The following is a 27094-nucleotide window of genomic DNA, read 5'->3' on the forward strand; positions in this document are numbered from 1 at the left end:
TCTGAGGTCTTGGCTGATTTCTTTAGATTTTACCATGATGTCAAGCAAAGAGGCACGGAGTTTGAAGGTAGGCCTTGAAATACATCCAGAGGTACACCTCCAATTGACTCAAATTACGTCAATTAGCCTATCAGAAGCTTCTAAAGCCATGACATCATTTTCTAGGATTTTCCAAGCTGTTTAAGCACAGTCAACTTAGTGTATGTAAACTTCTGACCCAGTGAATTATAAGTTAAATAATCTGTCTGTAAACAATTGTTGGAAGAATTACTTGTGTCATGCACAAAGTAGATGTCCTAACCGACTTGCCAAAACTATAGTTTGTTAACAAGAAATTTGTGGAGTGGTTGAAAAACGAGTTTTAATGTCTCCAACCTAAGTGTATGTAAACTTCCGACCTCAATTGTAGATATTCCATTATTTTTTTTTATCTGCTGTTTCCAGCTACAATAGTCATTTACAACATTAACAATGTCTACACTGTATTTCTGATCAATTTGATGTTATTTTAATAGACAGAAAATTATAAATTTCTAAGGGACCCCAAACTTTTGACCGGTAGTGTACATATTTTTGCTTTACTCATCTCATATGTATATACTGTATTCTATTCTACTGTATTTAGTCTATGCCACTCCAACATTGATCATCCTAATATTTATATATTCCTTAATATTCCTTCCTTTTAATTTTAGGTTGTGTGTATTGTTGTGTATTGTTAGATACTACTGCACTGTTGGAGCTAGAAACACAAGCATTTCTCTACACCCGCAATAACATCTGCTAAACATGTGAATGTGACAAATACAATTTGATTTGCCAATATACAGAATATCGCATTTCTATATGCAATTAGTCTGTTTAATATATTTGAGACTTACTTGTATATTTAAACCCCAGATGTGTTTATAAGTGAAATGGGAGTCATATGATCTTAAGTGTAAATGGTATGTATTATTATTATATACAGGGTCCCTTTCTCTTATACAAACACTAAACACCCACACATTCAGTCACCAATAATTGTCCCTAAACTTATCATTGTCCACAAACATCTTCCTCTCTGATTCTCTCTCAACTGTGGTTTGGCAATGGTCAGGAGATTAGGAATAAGTTAAACAAGTAAGTGAACTGGCTTTTGGTCTCCTAAAGACTGGAAAACAACGGGTAAACTACCATACACATCTGATCTGTCCAAAAGGGTAACGGTAAGCCTAAAACACTGATGTACGTTCTAACAGGCCATCTTTCCCCAAGTGTAGATCTTGAGGTTGTTTGTTTGTGTGTGTGCATAACTGTGCATGAAAACAGGATGGAGATCAATATATTAATTATTGTCCTTTTTCAAACATGCTTCTTGAACATTTTTGTTGTTGTTGATGGATTTCCCTAGTGTTCCTAAATCTCCTGAGAAGTCTTGCCCTGAGAGTGGTCGGTGAGTTCTGAATTGCTATGTGTGTGTGTTCAGGGCTGTTCATGAGTCAATCCGGAAGGCCAGCAGCTTGTCGGAGTGCAGGTTGTTGAGGGTGCGCAGATCGGGCAAGTGCAGGAGCAGCTTGGGGAAGATGGACGCGCTCTCTTCGGGACGACGGCAGTGGATGAGGGAATGCAGGGCACGGATGAACCCGTCCTGGAGCTGTTCTACTGCCCCCATATCAACGATGCCAGAAAGGTCTAAGGAGACAAGAAGAGAGGGTGAGCGCTTGTTTGAGAGACACAATAGCTATCTATCTATGGATGTCTGCACAACTTTATCGTCGGTTTATCGTTATGCTCATAATAAGCTCTTCATACTTACTCGGTCACATTTTCTTATCATACCATTTAAGATGTACATCTCTTCTATGACTTCCTAATGCCATGTTGCTCATATTGACACTGCTTTAGTGATGAATTCAATGGCTATTTTTCCCCTCACCTGCAGAGACCAGCACCACGGCCATGAACAGAGCCATCTCATCAGGCTCCAGCCTCAGAGTTCCCAGCTTCTCACTGAAGTCAAAGATGGCGTCGAGCAGCGCCCCCATCCCCAGCGCCCGCAGGGTGGACAGAGGGTACGTCTGGCCATTCAGGAAGGTCACCGTCCGCTCCTCAGGGTTAAACATTGTACAGAACCTCACCATCAACACCTGACCGAGACAGAAGACCCAGTGGAAGGTTAGTCAATATGGATCGGGATTACATTTATTGGGAGAGAGAATTAAGGTGTTTTGTCCTTTTATATTTGTAAACACACCTGAAATAATCTGATTTAGGGCCAGTTTCCTGGGTAGAGATAAAGCCCAGTCCTGGACAAAAATAGACTACTTTAAAAACAAGCGGTTATTACCTGGAAGGTGCCTGATTTGAGCAGCATGACCTGGTCGTGCTGGCTGAGCTCCTGGAAGCCAGGGATACCCTTAGCGAACTCCACCACTTCCCTCACTGCCGGGGTGAAACACTGGGAGAAAGACTCCCATATCTGCTGTCCAGAACGACTGGCCGCAGATACAGGACACGCATTGAGAGGACAGGCCTGAGGGATAGAGAGAGAAAGTTCGATTCAAATCCATACTATACTGTTGTTTTTATAAACGTCACATATGTAAAGCTTCATAACTTTTTAACGACTCTTGGTTTACTCACCAGCACTTTGGTTCCAGCAGCTAATTTCCACGGACAGGATGTCTGAGTTTGGGGCTCTTGGGTCTCTTCCTTCATGGAGAAACTGTTGTGATTGGCCGAGCTGCCTCGTTGAGGTGTGCCCACATTAGACTGTCCGTGGTCATGATTGGACAAAGTAGCGGGGCAACTATAGCGACTTTTGTCCACAGAGGGGAACGTATGGTGGTTGTCATTAGTGTCTGGGCAGTGAGGGGCAAGGCCTGCAGGACAGGACTGGTACCCCTGGGTGGGGTCAGAGCCGAGGTGGGAGGAGCCATTGGTGTAGCTGGTCTCCTGAGATGTGTTGCTCTTGAACAGAGATGTTGTTGGTGAGTTGGTGATGTTGAGTTCCCTCTTGGCTGCCCTGTCTTGGCTGCTGGAAGAGATGTCCTGATAGGCCTGTGAGATGGCTCTGATGGCCTCTTTAGAAGGAACCTCTGCTGGGCTGGGAGGGGCTTCGGAGATGGGGGAGGACTCTATGTCCATGGTGTTAGACTCGTTCAGGCTGTTCATGTAGCTTTGCATCTCATCCAGAAGCCTCTGCTTCTCCCTCTTAGGGATACGGCCAAAACGCACAGCTGATGAAGACACAAACAGAGGGGACAGGTCAACTTCTGGCCATAGTTCTCTTATAGATATTAAGTCTTAAGGTCCGGTCTACACAGAAACAAACATATACTGTTCATACATTCCCCTTCGTAACAAAAATGCATTAATTGCATCTTGTGTATTTCATGCATGAACGTGTAAGCAGTCTTTTCTGGGTCCCATCCCTCCTACTCTCCATCCCCCTCTCCAACAATATCCATCAGCTGAAAATGCTATTTATAGACCCCCTATCCATCTCTCTCTCTCTCTCCTCTCCTTCCCTCCCTCTCTACTTTGTAAGTAGGGCAGTGGCTCATCGTGAACGTGATGTCACTGCTACTGCGACGGAGGGAGAGAAATAGAGGTGGGCTACCACGCAAGGGGGAGGAAAGAGGATGTAGAGAAGGAGGGAGGGAGGGGAGGTTGCAGAGAAGGAGGGTGTTAGTGAGAGTGAAGAATAGTGTTGAAAATAGGAGCTTGCAGAGAGAAAGTAGTGAGTGAAACACCAAAGTGGAGTGTGACATAAGAGAGAAACTTCAAATGGCAGTCCTGCTGCTGAGAGTTCTTCAACCAAGCCAGCACAATGCCTGAGGCAAGATGTAAATTATCTATAATTCATAGAAACAAACTAACTTAAAGTGTTTGAGATCAAAACAAGATACTGCACTAAGCTATGACATCGGGGAGAAATATTTGTGTTCTGCTTCAGTTAAATGTATGACTGTGAACATCTGTGTTAACACATCTCTGGCATCATAACATGATCTCTTGGGTCTCTTTCTGCAGTGTGCAATGCACTGTCCCTAAAGAGCATAGGATCTAGATCATGCTAAAAAGGGCTATAACAGTGACATTCTGTTACAGCAGATCTATGTAATTCTGCGATATTCATTCACATCAATCCACTTTTTTATGTGTGCATGGATAGTCTGTCTAGACTTTAGCTAGTCATTACAGTTGTGAGAATGGGCTTTAATGCACTGCGTTTAGGATGAAAGTGTTGGCTGTGTCTTTAAGAAGATGAACTGGTTTCAGGGAGGGAAAGTGACTTCAATATGTGCCTTGTCTATATGGTAATCCCAAGATACACCAATCACAGGCTCCTGAGAAATCAGGAAGTCTTCTGCCATGTGGACTGCAGGCAGTTGACTGAGGTTTTTCTGTTTTCACAACAGCTGAAGTCGAAGGAAAGAGGTTTCTAGGTTGTGGTTCTTGACACTTTCGAGATCGTGTTTTTAACAGGGTCAATATGAGTGTTTTTCCTTGCATCAAAACATCTTCACTAGCCTCGTTTCTCGTACCCCACCTTTTGAGCGCCCAAACTGTCGACTGCATGCAGAAATCACACTTGGTTATCTTGTAGATTAGGCAATAGATTAAGCACGAGAGAGAACACAGGAGGGTTGAAGCCACACTGAGAAGACACCGAAGGCAGGCAAACTATCCCAACTAGGTCACCATGTACCAGCGTGCTATAGGTAAAATGCTTGCTTTGCTTTTTTAGGTCAACTGAAACCATCCCACACTATTTTCGTAATCCGTTATGATGGGGCAATTTATCAATACTTAGCTATCAAGGCTAAAAGTAAAGTAGGTGAGATTAGCTTTGCATACGGCTGATTAATTGTGTGACAAGGACGGGCTGTTTTGTTCTGCATCTCGAGCATAATTGTTTGCCATCTCCCTCATTAATTGTACAAGATGTTATAAGGGTAAACAGTATACAAAGTAATCAAGTTGCCCCTGTTCCAATTCCCCAAAATAATTCCTGTGTTTGCTGCAGTTTTCTGTATGACAGATAGCTTCAGGGACTTCAAGGCTCCCGTTCTCATAAATCACTGTCGGAGAGGAGAGAAGAGCGGGATAAAGGGAGAGCTCAGGGAACACGGAGGGGAGGAATCTGAACAAGAGGAAGAAAGACTGACTTTGAAAATTATGAATGTGCAAGAGCCTGTGTGGATATAGGTTCTTTTCCGACGTGTGCCCTTCAACAGTAGGTCAGTGCAATGTCTCAGGTGAAAGATAAGGCTAGTGCAGTGCTGAGAAACTCGCATTGTATGGCCTCAAATGATTGTCTGAGCCTGCACTCTCAGTAAGATTTCACTAGAACTCTTACCATCTCTGGACATGCCCACGGAGAGGCATTTCTTGAAGCGACAGTGTTGGCAGCGGTTGCGGTTCATTCTCATAATGAGGCAGTTCTCGTTCTTCACACACATCTTGTAGTTGATGTTTTGCTGAATGCTGCGACGGAAGAAGCCCTAGACAGGAAATTCAAGCAGATGTACAGTTAGTTAGCATCCTGGTTGGTTTTAAATGGTCAACGTGAATGTGACCCACCACCTTATTATACACAGTAAGAGTGCATCTGAAATGGTCAAAAGAAGTGCGCTATATAGGGAGCCATTTCAGGGGCACTTACTGTATGTGTTTAGTCATCGTGGTCTTCTTACCTTGCAACCCTCACAGGCGTGCACTCCGTAGTGGAACCCAGATGCAATGTCTCCACACACTGTACACAGGAGCACCATACCACCAGTCTCTGTAGAGATATATATATATATATATATATATATATATATATATATATATATATATTAGAGAGAGAGAGAGACAGAGGTACAGCAAGTCAGAAATGTGATCATAAGTGAAGGTGACTACCGACCGACGTTACAATCAACAAAAGACGTCGTGTAGTGTACATTACAGACAAAGATTGTGGGAGGAGATGAGTATTGGATAGGGGTGAATGTTTTGGTTTAGGCTAGAAAGAGTAAGGAGGGATGACAAAAGAAGTCCGGAAGGAATGCTACTCACTGGTGAAAGGTCCTGTGAATCCACTAGGCCTTTTCCCAGCGATGGGGTGTTGGTACGTGTGCTGGTGGGTGGACGTTGATGTAGCCACATTGTAGACTTCTGGGAAGTGGAACACCAGCTTGGAGGATGGAGGTGTGCATCCTCCCCCTCTCTGGCCCTTCAGGGACCCCAGGGGCCCGAGTTCTGTGAAGGTGATCTCCTCTGGGGAGGAGGGCTGGGAGAGGGTGGAGGAGGGGGACTGGGTCTGGTACCCACTGGACGGGCTGCCAGGGCTAGGGCTGCCGCTGCCTGAGGAGCACGCATACAGAATAACACCTCCTGTTGGAAAAACAGAGACAGATAGGTAGTGGGGTTAGTCAGATAGCTGAAAAGAAGTTTACTCCAAAAAGGTCACCAAGTTCAGGATGTGGTGCAGAATGCAATGTTTAAAGGCATGCAAAAGCATACAGTGGTTCTTCCTTTAAAAGTTGTGGTTATGCCGCTACCGTTTGTGGTAGATGGTGGCAAAAGACAGCTCTCTGTAGGACTAATAGGTACAATTTCATAAATGCCATCAGATGATTTGTTTGTTTTACATCTTTTTGGGTCTGTAAAATAAATGATGCGAGAAATAGCGGTGGAAATAATTTTATGCGCAAATATAGATATAATAAGCATCATATGGAAGTAAACTCGGAGTCACGTGATGACATGGTGTGTGGTCCTTCCACTATGACTCGTTGGGAAAGCATGCAGGTTATTAGGCTACCAGAGGTTGAGGCTAAAGATGAAATAAGTTGTGCTGTACTTCACAGGGTGGTGAAAGTGCAAGCTGATGAGCTTGATGCTGTCACGCCCTGACCATAGTTTGCTTTGTATGTTTATATGTTTTGTTTAGTTTGGGTGTGATCTGAGTGGGCATTCTATGTTGTATGTCTAGTTTGTCTTTCTGTGTTTGGCCTGATATGGTTCTCAATCAGAGGCAGGTGTTAGTCGTTGTCTCTGATTGGGAACCATATTTAGGTAGCCTGTTTTGTCATTGTGGGTTGTGGGTGATTTTCTATGTTGATGTTGCATGTCTGCACTCGTTTTCATTAGCGTCATGTTCGTTTGTTATTTTGTATAGTTTGTGTAGTTGGTTTAAGTGTTCTTCGTTTATTAAAAGGAAGATGTATTCACATCACTTTGGTCTCCTCACTTAGACGATCGTGACAGATGCTCCTTTCCAATAAATAACAAGGGTCTTATTCTGGTGACTTGATCATCAATGCTTGGCTACCGTTTTATTTTTATATGTCAATGTTGCTCTTTTGTCCATAATAATCTCATCATGTAGGCCAAGGTTCCCCAAATGGCAACCCGTGGGCCATTTGGCCCCCCAAGTTCTGAGCAAATTTTGTTTTGCTTATATTATTTATTTTTGAATTCATTGTTGTACATAAAAGACTGTAAAAACACCAGGAAATCCGCTCCATGTGATTTTTGTTTTGGAAATCTTTTCCCATGTATAATAGAAAAACGTAGAAACTATTCACAACCCTTTTTCCCCCAAAAAATTGTTACAGCCTGAATTTAAAATTGATTAAATTTAGATTTTTTTTGTCACTGGCCTACAGACAATACCCCATAATGTCAACGTGGAAAAATGTTTTTTGAGAAAAAAAGTAATTAATAAAGAATTCAAAGCTGAAATGTCTTGAGTCAATAAGTATTCTACCCCTTTGTTATGACAAGCCTAAATAAGTTCAGGAGTAAAAATGTCACATAATAAGTTGCATGGACTCACTGAGTGCAATAATAGGGTTTAACATCTTTTTTGAATGACTGCCTCATCTCTGTACTCCTCAGTCGAGCAGTGAATTTCAATCACAGATTCAAACACAAAGACCAGGGAGGTTTTCCAATGCCTCACAAAGGGCAGCTATTGGTAGATGGATAAAAATATATTTTTTAAAGCAGACATTGAATTTTCCTTTGAGCATGAATTTTCCTTTGAGCATGAATTTTCCTTTGAGCATGAATTTTCCTTTGAGCATATTAATTACACTTTGGATGGTGTATCAATACACCCACTCACTACAAAGATGGTGTCCTAACTCGGTTGCCGGAGAGGACGGAAACTGCACAGGGATTTCACCATGAGGCCAATGATGACTTTAAAACAGTTAGAGTTTAATGGCTGCGATAGGAGAAAACTGAGGATGGACCAAAAACAGCGTAGTTAACTCCACAATACTGACCTAAATGACAGAGTGAAAAGAAGGAAGCCTATACAGAATGCAAATATTCCAAAACATGCATCATGTTTGCATCAAGGCACTAAAATGACAAAGCAGTTTGTAAGTTTCTATTTCTAAGAGGCCGAATTACAGTTTAGACTTAAATCTGCTTGAAAATCTATGGCAAGACACAACCAATTTGACAGAGCTTTAAGAATTTTGAAAAGAATAATGGGCAAATACTGCACAATCCAGGTGTGGAAAGCTCTTAGAGATTTACCCAGAAAGACTAATCTCTGCCAAATGTGCTTTTACAAAGCATTGCCTCAGGGGTGTAAATACTTATATATTTTTGCTAAAATTTCTAAAAACACATGTTTCTACTTTAACATTATGGGGTATTGTGTGTAGATGAATGAGAAAAAAGTATATTTCATAATTTTTTTATTCAGGCTGTAACAACAAAATGTGGAATAAGTCAAGGGGTGTGAATACTTTCTGAAGGCACTGTATGTATGTGATCGTAAGCAAGGGATGAAATTATTGTTTTAGTCAAACATTACATCTATTTTGGCTTCTTTCTGTCAATTTGCAATCTAAAATGTATTTTGTATTTTGTTCCGGCCCCCCGATCATCCGCTCAAGAAAAAAATTGGCTGAATCTAGTTGATGTAGGCTATACGTGTGGTATATAACAATATTTTAAAAATGTGAGAAAAACATCAGTAAAATTGCGATGAAAACCCATTTAACTTGCATTTTTTTATTCGGTACATGGGAATATAAATTAGTTTGAAACACATTTCTGGTAGGAAAGTGTGCATATTGTTTATGTGGATTTTAGAATAGTCACATGAATATCTGTCGCCAATTGAATGGAAACCTAGCTAGACATTTTTTTGCGCCATGCAAACAACTTCAGTATTTATATAGGCAGTCAATATAAATGACAGTAAATAAATCAACGTTGCTCTTTTTATTTTATTTTTTAATTTTTTTATCCTCTCTGTTCGTCTGCCTTCGCATCCTCTATTTTGCATCCTCTATCCTCTCTAAATATTTTGCATCTCTGAGACACGGCCGCGCGGGCTATGCGGTGCTTCCGCTCCCTCCTTGCCGAGCGCTCGCAAGCAGCACGACACCTGACCGCCGACTCACATGGACTTCTGACATGGTTACTGCCTGGACCAAATCTGCAATATCGTGTAGAAATTTACAACAATCACAAACCGGTTCTGTGATTAAAATAAATATACTGGGGGAGTCCCAGGGATGCTGTGGCAGAGAACTGTACTCATGCCGTCACCGACAATAAGCTATGGAGAAAGTGAGTCCAGTTTTCCCATAGAGAGAGAACCACTCGAACGGGCTACCTAACTTTAAAAAAAACATTTCTTGGTGAGTTTGTGAGACAGGGCAGTGATAAAAAGATAGCAGCCACCTACACAAGGTGTCATGGTAATAGTTAGCCTATTGTATGTATACATCGAATATAAACTACACTGAACAAAAATATAAACTAACATGTAAAGTTCTGGTCCCATGTTTCATGAGCTGAAATAAAAGATTCCAGAAATGTTCCATTTCTCCCAAATTAGTTTACATCCCTGTTAGTGAGCATTTCTCATTTGCCAAGATAATCCATCCAACTGACAGTTGTGGCATATCAAGAAGCTGATTAAACAGCATGATCATTACACATGTGCACCTTGTGCTGGGGACAATAAAAGGCAACTCCAAAATGTGCAGTTTTGTCACACACACAATGCCACAGATGTCTCAAGTTGAGGGAGCGTGCAATTGGTATGGTGACTGCCGGAATGTCCAACAGACCAACAGAGCTGTTGCTAGAGAATTTAATGTTAATTTTTCTACCATAAGCCGCCTCATGTCATTTTAGAGAATTTGGCAGTACATCTAACCGGCCTCAACCTTAGACCACATGTAACCATGCCAGCTCAGGACCTCCACATCCGGGCTACTTCAAAAAACAGATAAAGCAACGCCTCTTCCCTATTTGACCTACATAGTTTGTGTGTATGCATTGATATGTAGACTACATGTGTCTTAAATTTTTTTTTTTGTAGTTCTGTCCTTGAGCTGTTCTTGTCTATTAATGTTCTGTATTATGTCATGTTTCATGTTTTGTGTGGACCCCAGGAAGAGTAGCTGCTGCTTTTGCAACAGCTAATGGGGATTCTAATAAAATACCAAATACCTGCGGGATTGTCTGAGGAGGTGCTGAGGAGTATTTCTGTCTGTAATAAAGCACTTTTGTGGGGAAAAACTCATTCTGATTGTCTGGGCCTGGCTCCTCAGTGGGTGGGCGTGGCTCCTAAGTGGGTGGACCGATACCCTCTCAGGTCCCATAATGACAAAGCAAATTTATAAAACAGAACTGAAATATCACATTTACATAACTATTCAGACCGTTTACTCAGTACTTGCTGAAGCACCTTTGGCAGCGATTACAGCCTGGAGTCTTCTTGTGTATGATGCAACAAGCTTGGCACACCTGTATTTGGGGAGTTTCTCCCATTCCTCTGCAGATCCTCTCAAGCTCTGTCAGATTGGATGGGGAGTGTCACTGTACAGCTATTTTCAGGTCACTCCAGAGATGATCGATCGGGCTCTGGTTGGGCCACTCAAGGACATTCAGAGACGTGTCCCGAAACCACTCCTGAGCTGTCTTGGCTGTGTGCTTAGGGTCGTTGTCTTGTTGGAAGGTGAACCTTCGCCCCAGTCTGAGGTTCTGAGCCCTCTGAAGTAGGTTTTCAACCAGGATCTCTCTGTACTTTGCTCCTTTAATCTTTGCCTTTATCCTGACTAGTCTCCCTTTCCTTGCCACTGAAAAAACATCCCCACAGCTGCCACCACCATGCTGCCACCACCATGCTTAACTGTTGTAGAGATGTTGCCAGGTTTCACCCAGACGTGACGCTTGGGATTCAGGCCAGAGTTCAATCTTGGTTTCATCAGTCCAGAGAATCTTGTTTCTCATGGTGTGAGAGTCTTTAGGTGCCTTTTGGCAAACTCCAAGCAGCCTGTCATGTGCCTTTTACTGATGAGTGGCTTCCGTCTGGCCACTCTACCATACAGGTCTGATTGGTGGAGTGCTGCAGAGATGGTTGTCCTCCTGGAAGGTTCTCCCATCTCCACAGAGGAACTCTGGAGCTCTGTCAGATTTACTATCGGGTTCTTGGTCACCTCCCTGACCACGGCCCTTCTCCCTCGATTACTCAGTTATGCCCGGGCGGCCAGCTCTAGGAAGAGTCTTGGGGGTTCCAATCTGTGCCTCGACACAATCCTGTCTCGGAGCTCTACGGACAATTCCTTCGACCTCATGGCTTGGTTTTTGCTCTGACGTGCACTGTCAGCTGTGGGACCTTATATAGACAGGTGTGTGCCTTTCCAAATCATGTCCAATCAATTGAATCTACCACAGGTGGACCCCAATCAAGTTGTAGAAACATCTCAAGGATGATCAATGGAAACACGATGCACCTGAGAGCTCAGTTTCAAGTGTCATAGCAAATGGTCTGAATACTAATGTAAACAAGGTATTTCAGATTTTTATTTGTAATAAATTTGATAAACCTGTTTTCGCTTTGTTATTATGGGGTATTTTTGTATAGATTGCTGAGAGAAAAAAAATATTTAATCCATTTTAGAATAAGGCTAACGTAACAAAATGTGGAAAAAGTCAAGAGGTATGAATACTTGTCGAAGGCACTGTATATTCCCAAATACTATGCACCTGTCAGGGTGTCTTACATTTGTATGAGAAACATGAGTAAATATGCCCTGGGCTTGTATTTCTTTCCTCTTATTGACTTCTCAGTTTTCCCCTGTGGTGCTGCACCAAGTATTTGTTTATCTCAAGTGTTTTTATAATCCCTCAGCCAGCACGTGCTACAGGATTTATTATTGACACACTGCAGAGCCAGAGATCTAGAGCAAGTCTTAGCAGACATATGACAGGGAGGGACCTGCTGTCCTGTCCTGGCCAGCCACTACCTGAGACTGGAAACAGACAGCCTGCAGACCCATTCGGGGCTTGCCAAACCTCCACGCACCCAAACCTCCACACCCACCCAAACCTCCACACCCACCCAAACCTCCACACCCACCCAAACCTCCACACCCACCCAAACACATTGCATATCCACTTGAACACTCACATGTGAGCTACTTCTGTGTTTACGTTTGTGAGCGGCCTTTAGGACTGAACTACCATGCCATAAATGGTAGCCTAGTCAATAAATAATCAGCTTTTACAGGCCTCTCCAAGGCTAAGCTTGACTATACTGCCATATACTGTTTGGTGCTCCCATAATATACCATATACTTGGCCAAGAGCTCTATGTAAAGTATAGGGCCTGGCCTTTTTGTCAATTAACTCCAATTCAGAGGACATCGTGGTATGACAGTAGAGAAAATATAGGGGGCCATAGGAATTTGGATTGTGAATTGTCTTTGATGTTCACCCAGTAGGATAGTAGTACATAGCTTTTAGCAAACTCCAGAGGATGCCACATGTAACTCAGAGAAGACAAAAGAGCCATACACTCACTGGCAAGCCAGTTAGAATTGAGGTCAGTGTAGACAGACACTAGTGTTAATTGTGGAATCGGCAGCAGGTTGGAGAGTGAGGCGAGCAGCTTCACAGTAACCCTTACAGCCACTAATCTGCCTGAGTGGGTGAGTAGAGCCAGGCAGGCAGAGAAACGTGAGCATTGAGCACTTTACAGGCACAACAATCCTTTCGCCCATCTTCCTCCCCTCCTCCTCCCCCCTATTCTATCCTTCCCCTTGTTTGCGCTCTGCTGTGCTGTGGGTCAGGAAGCTACACACACAACGCTGTAAGCCTGGTAAGGCTGCTAGTGTTTTGTGCAATGACCGGTCATGGAGGGTGGCACACATTCGGCTCCAAACGATGTTTACTCCACATAATGTTAGATTTATAACAGTCAGTGAATTATTGTTGATATAATATTAAAGCCAGGATCCAAATGTACAGTTGCAAATGCATCCTATGTAATATGAGAATGCAACATGACGATGAGCTAAGTAAATACTGTACATTACAGTAAACATCATTGACCTATGTGTGTTTCTATGTGTGTTTCTATGTCTATAACATTAACCTAGCTAGGAGTAGAGAAGTAGGTCACTGTCTCAGTTAAAGGTGAATTGTATTTGGATGTGCACTCTGTGGCTGAAACAGATGCTGCAGCAGGAGGAAGCATTCACAGCTTGTCCAATTTCACCTGCCCCCAGTGGGCAAAAGGGCCTCAATGGGGGTGAATAGAATGAGTTATATTATGGATTGCCTGCATGTCTATTTATATTGTATGTATGAGTTTGGGACAGATGTTTATGCAAGGGACATATGCTATAGGAATCAGGACTAATTGATTTGCTTAGAATACAATAAAGCGCGCATGAGGTGGGAAAACGTGACTACAGATAAGATTAATGCATGAAATCGCTGATCCACTGACCAACCTCCCCCCTTTCCATCACCTCAGGCGGCATCACAACAGAAGTGTCCGAGAGAGAGAAGACAGAGCTGAGAGAGATAGAGAACTGTAGGGGAGGAGGTCCTGGGAAATCACGCGCCGCACGCGGCTCTGCAAGTGCATCAACGTGAGGATTAATTGAGAATGCGAGGAGTGCATTCAGCGGGAAGACTCATGCTGCATGAAGCTCCCGTCAGAAGTCAGAATTTCTAAGCACCGCACGCGGCATATAGTCTCTGTCATAATTAAAGAGGAAAAGTAAATAGAGCAGGATGTAGCGTTGGCTGAGGATGTTCTGAGTTCGCTCCAGAATCATTCGCCGCTCACTCCAAGGAGACCCATGCACCGCATAGCACAACCTGGTCTCAGAGCACTTCGTGTTATTCTGTATGTAAATCAGGAACACTCCATTTAGTATGATATGTTATGTTTGGTATGGTTACATAAGACATAGTGGATGGGTGGGTGTGGTATGGTTACATAACACAGGGTGGATGGGTGGGTGTATAACACAAACATCTAGCAAACCAAGTTCGAATCTCATCACAGACAACTTTAGCATTTTAGCTAATTAGCTACTGTACAACTACTTAGCATATTAGCTGTCCCTTCACCTAACCCTTTTAGCTAACCTAAATCCTAAACTTAACCCTAACCCCTAGCCTAGCCAAATGTAGGCATATACAAAAGGCAAATAGTTACTGAATACGTTATTGAATATATTTTTTTTACCAATAAATGATGAACATAGTAAAGTATGAGGATCTCTGACACGCCCCATTGCCCTCTACAGATAATAACTGACATGGAACCCATGGAACAAGTTCTGACTTCAGATGAGAGCTTCATGCAGCGTGAGTCTTCCCACTGAATGCACTCCTCACATTCTCAATTCATCCTCACGTCGATGCACTTGCAGAGTGCATCATCATTTTTGTTCACCTATTCCACTTCCAGCTGTTAAGTGGTTCCAGTCCATGTGATGGAAACGACTGTGGAAACGGGTGCCTTGACCCAAGCCGTTTCCACGGTCGTTTCCATCCATGTACTGGAACGTGACTGCAGAGTTAGTCAATTAATTACCACTCAACAGCCGGATGTGGAATAGGTGAACAAATATTATGGTGCCTTATGAACCAATATCACTGCTCCCGCCTCCAATAGTAATCACAACACTTCTCCTACCTATTTATTATCTCAATGCCAACCGGTTGGTATAGAGCAGGGGTTTTCAAACTTTTTCACTCAGGCCCCCCTTCCATGATTGGGGAATATCCTATGGCCCCCTGCCTACGCACGTCTATTTCTGTGTGCACAAGCACTGTTCTTGACACAAATTGTTCACACCCCTCTTGTTGGTGGAGATAATTTTGCCAGTTTAAAGCTTAGTTCCTAAAATTCTATACATTTTGTCATGTGGTGCGAAGAACATTTAGCAGTTTTAAAGCTTATTTTCGTGCAATTCTATAAATTGTGACATGTCTAATGTGTATTTGTGTGATTAAAAAATTACAACAATCTATGGGCTAAAAAGAGTTGCAAAGAAAAAGCCATATCTCAGACTGGCCAGTAAAAAGAAAAGATTAAGATGGACCACAGACACTGGACAGAGATATAGCTTTTTCTTTGCAACTCTGCCTAGAAGGACAGCATCCCGGAGTCGCCTCTTCACTGTTGACGTTGAGACTGGTGTTTTGAGGATACTATTTAATGAAGTTGCCAGTTGAGGACTTGTGAGGTGTCTGTTTCTCAAACTAGACACTCTAATGTACTTGTCCTCTTGCTCAGTTGTGTACCAGGGCCTCCCACTCCTCTTTCCATTCTGGTTAGGGCCAGTTTGCGCGGTTCTGTGAAGGGAGTAGTACACAGCGTTGTACAAGATCTTCAGTTTCTTGGCAATCTCTTGCATGGAATAGCCTTCATTTCTCAGAACAAGAATAGACGGATGACTTTCAGAATAAAGTTCTTTGTTTCTGGCCATTTTGAGCCTGTAAACGAACGCACAAATGCTGATGCTCCAGATACTCAACTAGTCTAAAGAAGGCCAGTTGTATTGCTTCTTTAAATCAGAACAACAGTTTTCAGCTGTGCTAACATAATTGCAAAAGGGTTTTCTAATGATCAATTAGTCTTTTAAAATGATAAACTTGGATTAGCTAACACAATGTGCCATTAGAACACAGGAGGGATGGTTGCTGATAATGGACCTCTGTATGCCTATGTAGATATTCCATTAAACAAATTTTTTTTTATCAGCCATTTCCAGCTACAAGTCATTTACAACATGAACAATGTCTACAATGTATTTCTGATCAATTTGATGTTATTTGAATGGACACATTTTTTTTGCTTTTCTTTCAAAAACAAGGACATTTCTAAGTGAAGCCAAACTTTTGAACGGAGGTGTATATAAAAAAGGGGGGCGCCCAAGAGTTTGGGAACCACTGGTATAGAGAATAATTTCATTTAGATACGCACGAAAACAAAATAATCTGCCCACTGTTTGCAAAAGGCAGCGAATGCGTTGGAACCAATGACAGCTCGCTCCACGTGAGTTTGTTTTTATGAGGAAAAACAGGAAGTGGATCAAAGCTGCGTGAACTTCAATCACTGTCACGTATCATCATCGTCAAACTTCGTAACATTTTCGGAGGACACCTTTGCAGGCTTAAAAGAAAACACCCACTTCTTGGAATATTACAACTTTCATAATTTATATCAAATCAGGGTTCATGCATGGGAGGATAATGCACAAAAAGCATGACGGGCTACAACGATGAATTGTTCTAATCTCACAATTTGATAACATATAGAATTGGACATACAGTGCTAGCCTTATAACATTGTTTTCAATCGTATTATCTCGAATGCCTTTCTAACATATGCTGATGAAGAGACACTTTTAATGCAAAACCGCATCATGGGAACGTATTTGCGCACAATTACGCACGGCTGCAAAGATAAACCATACCAATGCAACACAATAACAAAAATGTTTAAAAAAAAATAAAAAAGAACCTTCAGCATTCTCAACTAAACAGGTATAACTCCAAAGCCAAATGCAATATTGAGCTACAAAAAAGATTGCAACAAATATAATCACAATCATAGTACTTACCACCTGGAGTGTCCATGTTTCTTGATGTGTCTTTTGTTTGCTGTGGTGAATGATGCTGACTTTTCGATATATAGCTGCAGGATCAATACTCAAGTGGAGACAGGTAGGAGTCGAGAACTAGTTATGCGTGGATAACTGACCCATAGAACGAGCGCGGTTGAAGACAATCGTATTGATCTGCCAAACGACTGAAACTTCCGTCGTATACTGTAAGCACAGTTATGTTCAGCTGTATGCTTTGCAGAACAATGTCTAATTGTCTCAGGTGTGCAGCAGAGATTTTCTCGGAAGCTACCTGAATCTGTTCTGCGCTCTGAATAACTCTAGGCTACTAGACTAGTGAGTTGCTTGGTTCAGCGGATTTGAGTGTCACAACCCGAGAACAAACAAGTGATTTTCTGAAATCCCAAGAATACACTGCCCCATCAGCATCTCCGAGAATGAACTGAATTTAGCCAGGCTAGACACACCCAATAATACACAAACCCACCACTTCCACATCAATAACGTTTTCAGGTAACTGAAATAAATGTGACTCGCTCCTGGTGTCCTCTCTCAACTTCGGTTGTGTCTGTTTGGTTAAAGGGGTGCATCTCATCTCACTATATGTCCCCTGTTAATTCACTCTACTGTCACTCTCTCCCTCCTTCCTTTTACTATTTGGTGTGTTCTCATTGGCCGGTACCTAGAGCTGAGGGGTGTTTTAATGTGCTTATTCAACCTGACCTGCTATGTGTTTACTAAAGCCACGATGCATGTGCACTCTGCATGTGCCGGGACGAGCGCTCAGCGCTGCCCTACTGACATACATTTTATGCATAATACTGAGCGTGCGATAACGAGAGGTGGGAGGATGAGGCACATGCACAATGGGCAGGGCTCACCGTGACTGGTATGGTAGTTACAAAGATTGGGCGCGTTGCATTACTGACACATGACAGATCTTACAAGGTCCTGGATAGGTATTTTAAGTATCAGCAAACCATATTATATGTTAAAGCAATCGGTCAGTCGATGACACTGTCGATTATGTGGCACCCAACCATTGGTTGATGCATGCAATGTCTGAGCAGATGAGTGCGACCATTATCTATTATATTGACAAGATAGTCGAGGGACCGCTCTAACAATGGAAATACATGTCCTCAAAAATGGAAGGCAGGCGGGAGGAGGCGAGATTAAGTAGGACCATTCTAGCCAATGAGAGGGCAGATAGGCGCCAACAGGCACAGCTCTGATATAATGTCGTTTATTTTCCAAGTTGCAGAAATGCTACCTAACCATTATGAAACTTCTATTTGATCAAATAAGCCTCACGTAGGAAATTAGCAATTATTTTTTGCTGTTCACTGCCGGTGAAAAAACTGCTCACTGCCGGTCCTTGATGCTCGATTCAAAATGCATGTGACGAAGTGGATGATTATAATAATGCATAGCCTATAAAACGCTGTAGGCCTACATGTAAGTGTAGCCTACATAACAATATAGCTTACTAATGGTAGCTTACACTGATGTCTCCTCGCCAGGAGAGGGCGTAATCAGTCTATGGGTAGGCTCCACCAGGCTTTCACCCCATCAGCCTGGAAGCAGAGGCTACATCTTGAATACAACCAAGGTGGCTAATGGGGTTCATCATGAATTGAGGTGTACCATATGCATATTCAAGCTGTTGGATGTAGACTACGTCCCTTTTCAACACACTAACACAATACATATAAATCAAAATACAAATGGGGGGGACTCATGTGAGATTCGAACCCTTTGCGCAATCTGCGACAATTACGTGGACCCGTCATTTTACACAGAGAGCAATTTGACCGCTCAGTCAAATACACGGGAGAGTTGCTTTGATGATCAGAACATGCTGTTGGACTGAGGTACTGTATGTTAAGGATGCTTCCGTGAACAAGTGTTGGAACACGTCCATCTACGTTAACGATTTAATTGGTTGTTTCAGGATATAATCACTGCCATCTGGTGAGGTGCGCATAGGGCTAATGTGTGCCATTATCTAATGGGACCAGTGACAATTTAGAGTTCTGTCACGTCAATTGTTTGATACTCATTTTGAGCCAGAGAAATTGTTTACATTTAAATGGTTGCTTATGTTCGGAAGTATGGCCCCTTTGTCATACGTTTGTATGTATGTGTGTGTGTGTGGACGTGTTTAACTATATTTGTGGGGACCAGAAGTCCCAACGAGAATAGTAAACAAACAAAAATGTGACCAACTACGGACATTTTGTTAGTCCCCACAAGGTCAAATGCTATTTCTAGGGCGGTTAAGGTTAGAATTGGTGATAGGAGCTAGGGTTAGTTTTATGTTCAGGATTAGGTTTTCGGTTTAAGGTTAGGGTACGGGTTAGGGAAAATAGGATTTTGAATGGGACTGAATTGTGTGTCCCCACAAGGTTAGTTATACAAGACTGTGTGTGTGTGTGTTAATGGAGGAAATGCAGACTATGCCAGTATAACATACAGTATTTTAGATTTAGTCAATTCAGGGGCCCATCAAGTGCAACTTATTCCTGTTATAGATAGGGCCTACAATGTTAATTTACTAAGACATGCCCGCAGTGGTCAAATGTGGCTTGTGTACACATAATGGTCTTAAAGAAGGTCTCTTTCCTTTTAAATTTTGTTCTCACCTGTGGAGCCTGCACAAACAAATGCCTGCTGGTTTGCAAGAAGAATGCGCCCCTTGGTGGCTGGATTATAAATATGGTAACAATCAATTGCAGTTCATTCTTTTGTCACTAGAGGAAGGTGTAATCCCATCGTTGTCATCTCAACCCCCCTTTATGGCATTCTTGCAGCTTTCAGATTTTTTTTCTCTTTGGGATGATAGTCGAGATGGCCCATTGAGCAGACAACAAATGTAGGCCTAATTGATCAGATAATTTTAGATTAATATGCAGGGGTTTTTAGGTACAGGGCCTGCTCAAGGCATGAGCGACATATGCAGTTGTTTAGGGCCCCCCAAAAATATTAATAAACAACTTTTGTTTAAATTAAGTTGGGGTCTCATCTTACTGTTGAGCGTTAGAATAGTAGAATACACAATGTGCAAGTACGAAATTTGGTTGCGCATCATCAATTTTTTGTCTTGTTATATCTGTCGCTGACAGTCAAATCAAATCAAATTTTATTTGTCACATACACATGGTTAGCAGATGTTAATGCGAGTGTAGCGAAATGCTTGTGCTTCTAGTTCCGACAATGCAGTAATAACCAACAAGTAATCTAATCTAACAATTCCACAACTACTACCTTATATACACAAGTGTAAAGGGATAAAGAATATGTACATAAAGATATATGAATGAGTGATGGTACAGAACGGCATAGGCAAGATGCAGTAGATGGTATAGAGTACAGTATATACATATGAGATGAGTAATGTAGGGTATATAAACATAAAGTGGCATAGTTTAAAGTGGCTAGTGATACATGTATTACATAAAGATGGCAAGATGCAGTAGATGATATAGAGTACAGTATATACATATACATATGAGATGAGTAATGTAGGGTATGTAAACATTATATTAAGTGGCATTGTCACTCAATTAGCCATGTCAGCTAACAATTTTTCGATTGATAAGTTGATCTAGCCAGCTATCTAAACTTAATGACTGAATTCCGACCGGGCATGGAGGGGCCCAGGGGCCCTAACCTCCCTATAGATTTTGTTAGTCACTCTCACTCAAATATCATTATAATGGCATAAGGGTGCATTGGGAAATTATTCAGACGGGGGGGGGGGGGGGCAACCAAATCTTGTTTAGGATCCCAGAAAGGCAAGAGCAGGCCCTGTGTAATTATGACGATTGAGATAGGATACCATGATATTAGGGCTAGGCCTATTAGGCCTACTTCATGATGATGTTGTGTAAACACGTTGTTCATCTGTTTGTCTTTCTCAAGCAACATTGCATGAAGACTTGACTGGGTCGTTCTACGCTTGTGCTGCCTTTTTGTCACTGGTGTTACCTATATTTTAGATGACAATTCAGGCTTTCCAGAATGTAATTTGACTATTTAATTTGCATATATAATCAAAGACAGAAAGGGTTAATGATAATATGAAGAACATGTTTTGATTAGTAATAATGTACTTTAAACGGGTATGTGTAAAGTTATATTGTATGACATTATTCTATGAACACCAGTGACAGTAACACCATGCAGTGACAAGTAAGACCAGTGACAAATAAGCAGACAAGATGGTGGCCACAGTAGCTCAAACCACACTTCTTAAATTGTAAATAAATCACTTAATCATGTGATTTGATCAATTATTTTAAACACATATATTTTTTCGTTATTATAAACTGTCTAACACCATTGACACATATTAAGGCCTTGCATGAAAGTACAAAATTAATAATCAAATTGCCAACATATGAAGAGAGAGTGCAGACTCATGTGCTTTTCAAAACAGCCCCGCCTCCAATGAACCTTTGACCCAGGAAGAAGTTGTCAAGGATGTAGAATTTTTTCAAGGTGGCGGTTTTTATAAAGGGTAACACAAGAAACATTCTGTCTTCGAAAGGACCTGCAAAGTCGATGTGTATGCATTGCCATGCCTCCTCCGGCCAATCCCACGGATGAAGAGGTGCAAGTTGTGGTACGTTGCGCACCTTAAGGCATGAGGAACATGTTTTTACTTTTTCATCAGTGCTTCCATCTAATCCAGGCCACCAGAAGTGACTTTGTGCGATTTCCTTCATGTGAACCATTCCACAATGACCTGAGTGTAGCTGTTGCAACACTGGTTTCCTCAACGAAGGTGGAATGATATCTCTCCTTCCCCACAGCAGACAACCGGACTGTACTGACAGCTCAGTTCTCCTGGAAAGGTAAGGTTTCAGTTCCGGAGCATTTCCTGAGGCTCTACCTTTGATGATGATGTCCATCACTTCAGATAACACCGGGTTGTTTCTTATGTTTTTCCAGACTTGTGTTGAAGTGACTGGTGCATTTTCCACTTGTCTGAAGTAGAAGATGTCCGCTGGGGATGACTGGCTTGACCACAGGTAGTGGTAACCTGGAAAGACCATCTGCGTTGCGGTGCAGTACAGACTTGCAGTACTTGATGTCGTAGGTGTGTGCTGACAACAACAAAGACCACCTTTGCATTCTGCTTGCAGCAAGTGACGGAATCACAGTATGCGGTCCAAAGATGCTCGTCGTCTGTAAGAAGGGTGAACTTCCTCCCATAGTTACGAACTCCAGAAACAATGGTTGGATAGGGAGAATCTTGTTTCTCCTGGTTGGAGAGTCCTTTAGCGGCCTTTTGGCAAACTCCAAGCGGGCTGTCATGTGCCTTTTACTGAGGAGTGGCTTCCGTCTGGCCACTCTACCATAAAGGCCTGATTTGTGGAGTGCAGCAGAGATGGTTGTCCTTCTGGAAGGTTCTCCCATCTCTACAGAGGAACTCTGGAGCTCTGTCAGAGTGACTATCAGGTTCTTGGTCACCTCCCTGACCACGGCCCTTCTCCCCTGATTGCTCAGTTTGGCAAGGGCGGCCAGCTCTAGGAAGATAAACTTCTTCCATTTAAGAATGATGGAGGCCAATGTGTTCATAGGAACCTTCAATGCTACAGTAATTCTTTGGTACCCAGATCTGTGCCTCGACACAATCCTGTCTCGGAGCTCTACGCACAATTCCTTTGACCTCATAGTTTGGATTTTGCTTTGACATGCACTGTCAACTGTGGGACCTTATATAGACAGGTGTGTGCCTTTCCAAGTCATGTCCAATTAATTGAATTTACCAAAGGTGGACTCAAATAAAGTTGTATAAACATCTCAAGGATGATCAATGGAAACAGGATGCACCTGAGCTCAATTTCAAGTCTCATAGCAAAGGGTCTGAATACTAATGTAAATACGGTATTTCAGTTTTTTATTTTTAATACATTTACAAAAACCTGTTTTCGCTTTGTCATTATGGGGTATTGTGTGTAGATTGATGAGAACATTTTTTACATTTAATCCATTTAAGAATAAGGCTGTAGGCCTCCCGAATGGTTCCGTGGTCTAAGGCACTGCATCGCATCGCAGTGCCACTAGAGATCCTGGTTCAAGTCCAGGCTCTATCGCAGCCAGCCGTGACCGCGAGACCCATTTGGGCGGCGCACAACTGGCCCAGCGTCGTCCGGGTTAGGAGAGGGTTTGGCCGGCCGGGATCTCCTTGTCCCATCGCGCTCTAGCAACTCCTGTGGCGGGCCGGGCGCATGCACACTGACACGGTCGTCAGGTGTGTGGTGTTTCCTCCGACACATTGGTGCGGCTGGCTTCTGGGTTAAGTGGGCATTGTCTCAAAAAGCAGTGCAGCTTGGCTGGGTCATGTTTTGGAGGACGCACGGCTCTCAACTTTCACCTCTCCCGAGTCCGTATGGGAGTTGCAGCTATGGGACAAGACTGTAACTACCAATTGGATACCATGAAAAAGGGATAATTAAAAACATTTTTTTTAAATAATAATAAGGCTGTAACAAAATGTGGAAAAAGACAAGGGGTCTGGATACTTTCTGAATGCACTGTACATATGCATTGATAACACCTTTATGGAATCATTCATAACCCCTTCATGAATGTTGCAGTATCATTCATCATAACTTTCAGTATCAACCATATGTAATCTTCAAAACAAAAGTCCTGTTTTCATTACACTATTGTAAGTTATTTTATAGTAAAAATATCTGGTTGGATTGAACTGGATGGTTGCTGGTGTTACTGACTGGATTAGTTATTTGATAGTCTCTGCTGAGTTTAAGCCAAGTTGTTAGCTTGTGATTTCAGTCAAGTTTACACAACATGTTCATTTGACACCAATTGCCCTGGTGCCATCCAGATCTGCCATTCAGATTTGAAATTGTTGAAATACTTTGAGCGTTTGCTTGAGCCTGCCTGGAGTGCCAGATTGATGGATTTTGCACTTTTATATAGCACTTTTCTACCAACTTAGGTACTCAAAGTGCTTTACATAGTAGGGGGGAAACTCACCTCATCCACCACCAATGTGTGGCACCCACCTGGGTGATGCACGATGACCATTTTTGTGCCAGAACGCTCACCACACATCAGCTGGAGAGGTGAGGAGTGATATATGCCAATTAGGAATGAGGGGGATGATTCGATGGCCATGATGGAATGAGGTGTCATGGGATTTTTTATGACCACAGTGAGTCAGGACACCCGTTTAACATCCCATCTGAAAGACGGCACCCTACGCAGGGCAATATCCCCTTCAATGCCCTGGGATCTCCTTAGAAGAGAGGGAAAAGTGTCCCTTACTGGCCCTCCAGCACCACTTCCAGGAGAATCTGGTCTCCCATCCAGGGACCAACCAGGACCAAGCCTGCTTAGCTTCAGAGGCAATCCAGCAGAGTGTGTGTGTGTGTATGAGTATTCCTGTTTGATGTGGATGAGTTTGTTTGTGTTGTGATTAGCAGTAGGGGGTGGGTGGTACAGTATGTGGGAAGTAGTACATAAAAACCTAGAATTTATTACATTATTCCAAAAAAAAATCACGGGTTAGTGTAATAAATACCGGTTAATCTAATAACTTATATAACTTATATCACTTACCGGCAAGTTATTACATTTACCGGTTTCATTACTTTCAAAAATCTGAAAGTTATTACAAATAAAAAAGTTATTACATTTACCGGTGTTATTACATTTATCGTTGTCACATTGTATTTTTGTAGACTTAGTCTGACACAAGAGATACAGCTGCAGCTGCTCCATACGCACCTCCATACGCACCAGCTGCCCCTCTAGCAAGGGAGAGGCATGGTAGTCGTGCCCCCCCCCCCCTTTTAAAAGTCAGTATATTCAGTGTGACTTCCTCGTCTGATGAGTCACTCACCTCAGTGTTCTCCTGCTCAACAGCAGGAACATGTCTCTTTTTCTTTTGTTGGAATGTCTCTTTCTTGTTTTCAGTCTTTGACGATATCTCTGAGCTCTTTTTGTTTCTGTAGGCTTGTTCGATGTGGCCCTTTTTATTAACAGGCCCAGCAATTCATGCCCTTACACCAGCATGTAGACGTCTGATGCCCCGCTTTGCCACAGTGGAAGTATGTGCCTTGTTTTCCCCGTCTCTGATTTTAAGTTGCATTTCTGTGCTCTCGTCCTGATTAACTCAAGTGCTGAGCCTTTTTAGCAGCTAGTTCCATTGACAAACGGACTTCAATGACCATTGCCAAGGTCAGATTACTTTCAGTCAATAGTCTCTTTTATGTAGTTTCACTCCGTAGCCCACAGTCTGCCTCTAGTGGTGTCATTTAGAACAGGGCTCCCCAACTGGCGGCCCGTGGGCTGAATTTGGCCCGTGGGTGGTTTTATTTGGCCCCACAAATTTTCTGAGCAAATGGATAAATCATTTTTGGACACAGAAGACTGTAAAAACACCAGGAAATCAGCTCAAATTGACTTTAATCTCCCCCCCCCCAAGTATTCTCACGCATAATAGAGAGACACGTGTGATTGTATAGAAATGTAAGCAAGGTTTATTAAGTTTTAGTCAAATATTATATATGTTTGGGATTCTTGCGGTCAAATTGCAGCCTACAAATGATTTGTAATTATGTTCTGGCCCCTTAGACCATCCGCTCAAGAGAAAATCGGCCTGATTTAGAACATCATTGAGCTCTGATAGTTTCTTTAATGCAGCAGCAAACATTATAACTGATTCTCCCTTTTCCTGATTTCTTCTGTGGAACCTTTCAGCAATAACTAGTGGTTTTGGTGAAAAATGTCCTTTAAATATTGCCACAATATCCCCATATGTCTTATTACCTGGCCTGTCTGGCTTTAGTAGGCTGTTGTCACACCCTGGCCTTAGTTATCTTTGTTTTCTTTATTATTTTAGTTAGGTCAGGGTGTGACATGGGGGATGTATGTGTTTTGTATTGTCTAGGGGTTTTTGTATGTTTATGGGGCAGTGTTCAGTCTAGGTGTATGTATGTCTATGGTTGCCTAGATTGGTTCTCAATTAGAGACAGCTGTCTATCGTTGTCTCTGATTGGGAACCATATTTAGGCAGCCATATTCATAGTTCGTGGGTGATTGTCTATGTCTTTACGTTAGTTGCTTGTGTCTGCACTTTCGTTTTATAGCTTCACGGTCGTTTGTTGTTTTTGTATAGTTTGTCAGTGTTCGTTTCGTGTTCGTGTTCGTTAATAAAAGAAGATTGTTATCACGCTGCGCCTTGGTCCTCCTCTCTTCCACAATACGACGATCATGACAGCTGTGTAGTAAATTAAATGTCTTTGGTCCCATTACACAAAAAATGTAGGCACAATTTAGTCTTCATTAATGTGATGTCCAAGAACAAAATATTCAAACCGTCCTGTATATGAGCTCTACTGCTCAACACTTCATTAAACTGTTAAATATTTCCAACAATTCCTGACATTTTTTCGTTTCACAATAGGCTCCACAATAGGCTTGTCACTCACTTCGATCTTGTCCTCAACCATGGCAATGTTCTGTTCTGACAATATTTTCCTCAGTCATGAGATCATTCACTTCACTCATTGACATCTCATCCTTATGTTTTATGTTTTTTTTAATCCTTAGCAGTTTTTAATTGCATAGTTCGGTCTTCACAGTTGAATAAATGTCCTTTACTCACTGTATATTCCTCCCTTTTTAATCACATTGTTTTCCTGCTACGATATCCGACTTGAATCCTTTTCTACTGTCCATGACGATGCTAAAACCCTCTCTTAGCTAACTCGACTGTGCAGTTGGCTCTGCTAACAATACACTGTGCTAACATTAGCCTAGACTGCACCCCAGAAAATACGTTTTAAAATTGTTAAAAGCGACTTCTTCCGGAAATAATATTTCCTGTAGGTTCAGACTTACTAGTCGCCAATCTTTTGTTATGTCTCGTGGGTTTCATAACCACATCTTTATAACAATTCAATAATGATGGGATGGGAGACAGGAATCAGTTCACAAAGATTTATCTTGAACGTGCTCGGTCTTCAACTCATAGAACCCCCATGATGCTCTGCGACACAACCCCAATACACCACACCAATGACAGCTATTCCCTGTAAATATTTGTTTAGATTTAGTTGATATTTTTGTTTTTTTAAGGAAGCACTGTGCAAAAATCGCTCCGCCAATTCCTGGTTGCTGAAATTCTAGTAGTTTGTTTAATGTTAGTTTATGTGAAAAAAATT

General features: G+C 42.1%; 1 protein-coding gene across 1 annotated transcript; it reads right to left on the reverse strand.

Annotated features, from left to right (window-relative positions):
* Positions 1-742: 742 nt before the first annotated feature.
* LOC139542242 (nuclear receptor subfamily 1 group D member 1-like) lies at positions 743-17286 on the reverse strand. The gene is made up of 8 exons (XM_071347435.1): positions 16887-17286; positions 6049-6366; positions 5685-5773; positions 5348-5492; positions 2626-3221; positions 2330-2515; positions 1919-2129; positions 743-1674 (listed from the first exon to the last, which is right to left on the reverse strand). The coding sequence occupies exons 1-8, from the start codon at positions 16900-16902 to the stop codon at positions 1475-1477; spliced, it is 1761 nt and encodes a 586-aa protein (XP_071203536.1). The 5' UTR covers positions 16903-17286; the 3' UTR covers positions 743-1474.
* Positions 17287-27094: the final 9808 nt, after the last annotated feature.

The sequence above is a fragment of the Salvelinus alpinus genome, chromosome 17, assembly GCF_045679555.1.
Source record: "Salvelinus alpinus chromosome 17, SLU_Salpinus.1, whole genome shotgun sequence".
In the NCBI taxonomy this organism is placed as follows: Eukaryota; Metazoa; Chordata; class Actinopteri; order Salmoniformes; family Salmonidae; genus Salvelinus; species Salvelinus alpinus.

Coding starts and splice junctions, on each gene's coding strand:
- LOC139542242 (XM_071347435.1), bottom strand. Junction 3,222..5,347: donor CGTGGGCATGTCCAGAGATG/GTAAGAGTTCTA, acceptor TGTCTTCATCAG/CTGTGCGTTTTGGCCGTATC. Junction 1,675..1,918: donor CGTGGTGCTGGTCTCTGCAG/GTGAGGGGAAAA, acceptor TTGTCTCCTTAG/ACCTTTCTGGCATCGTTGAT.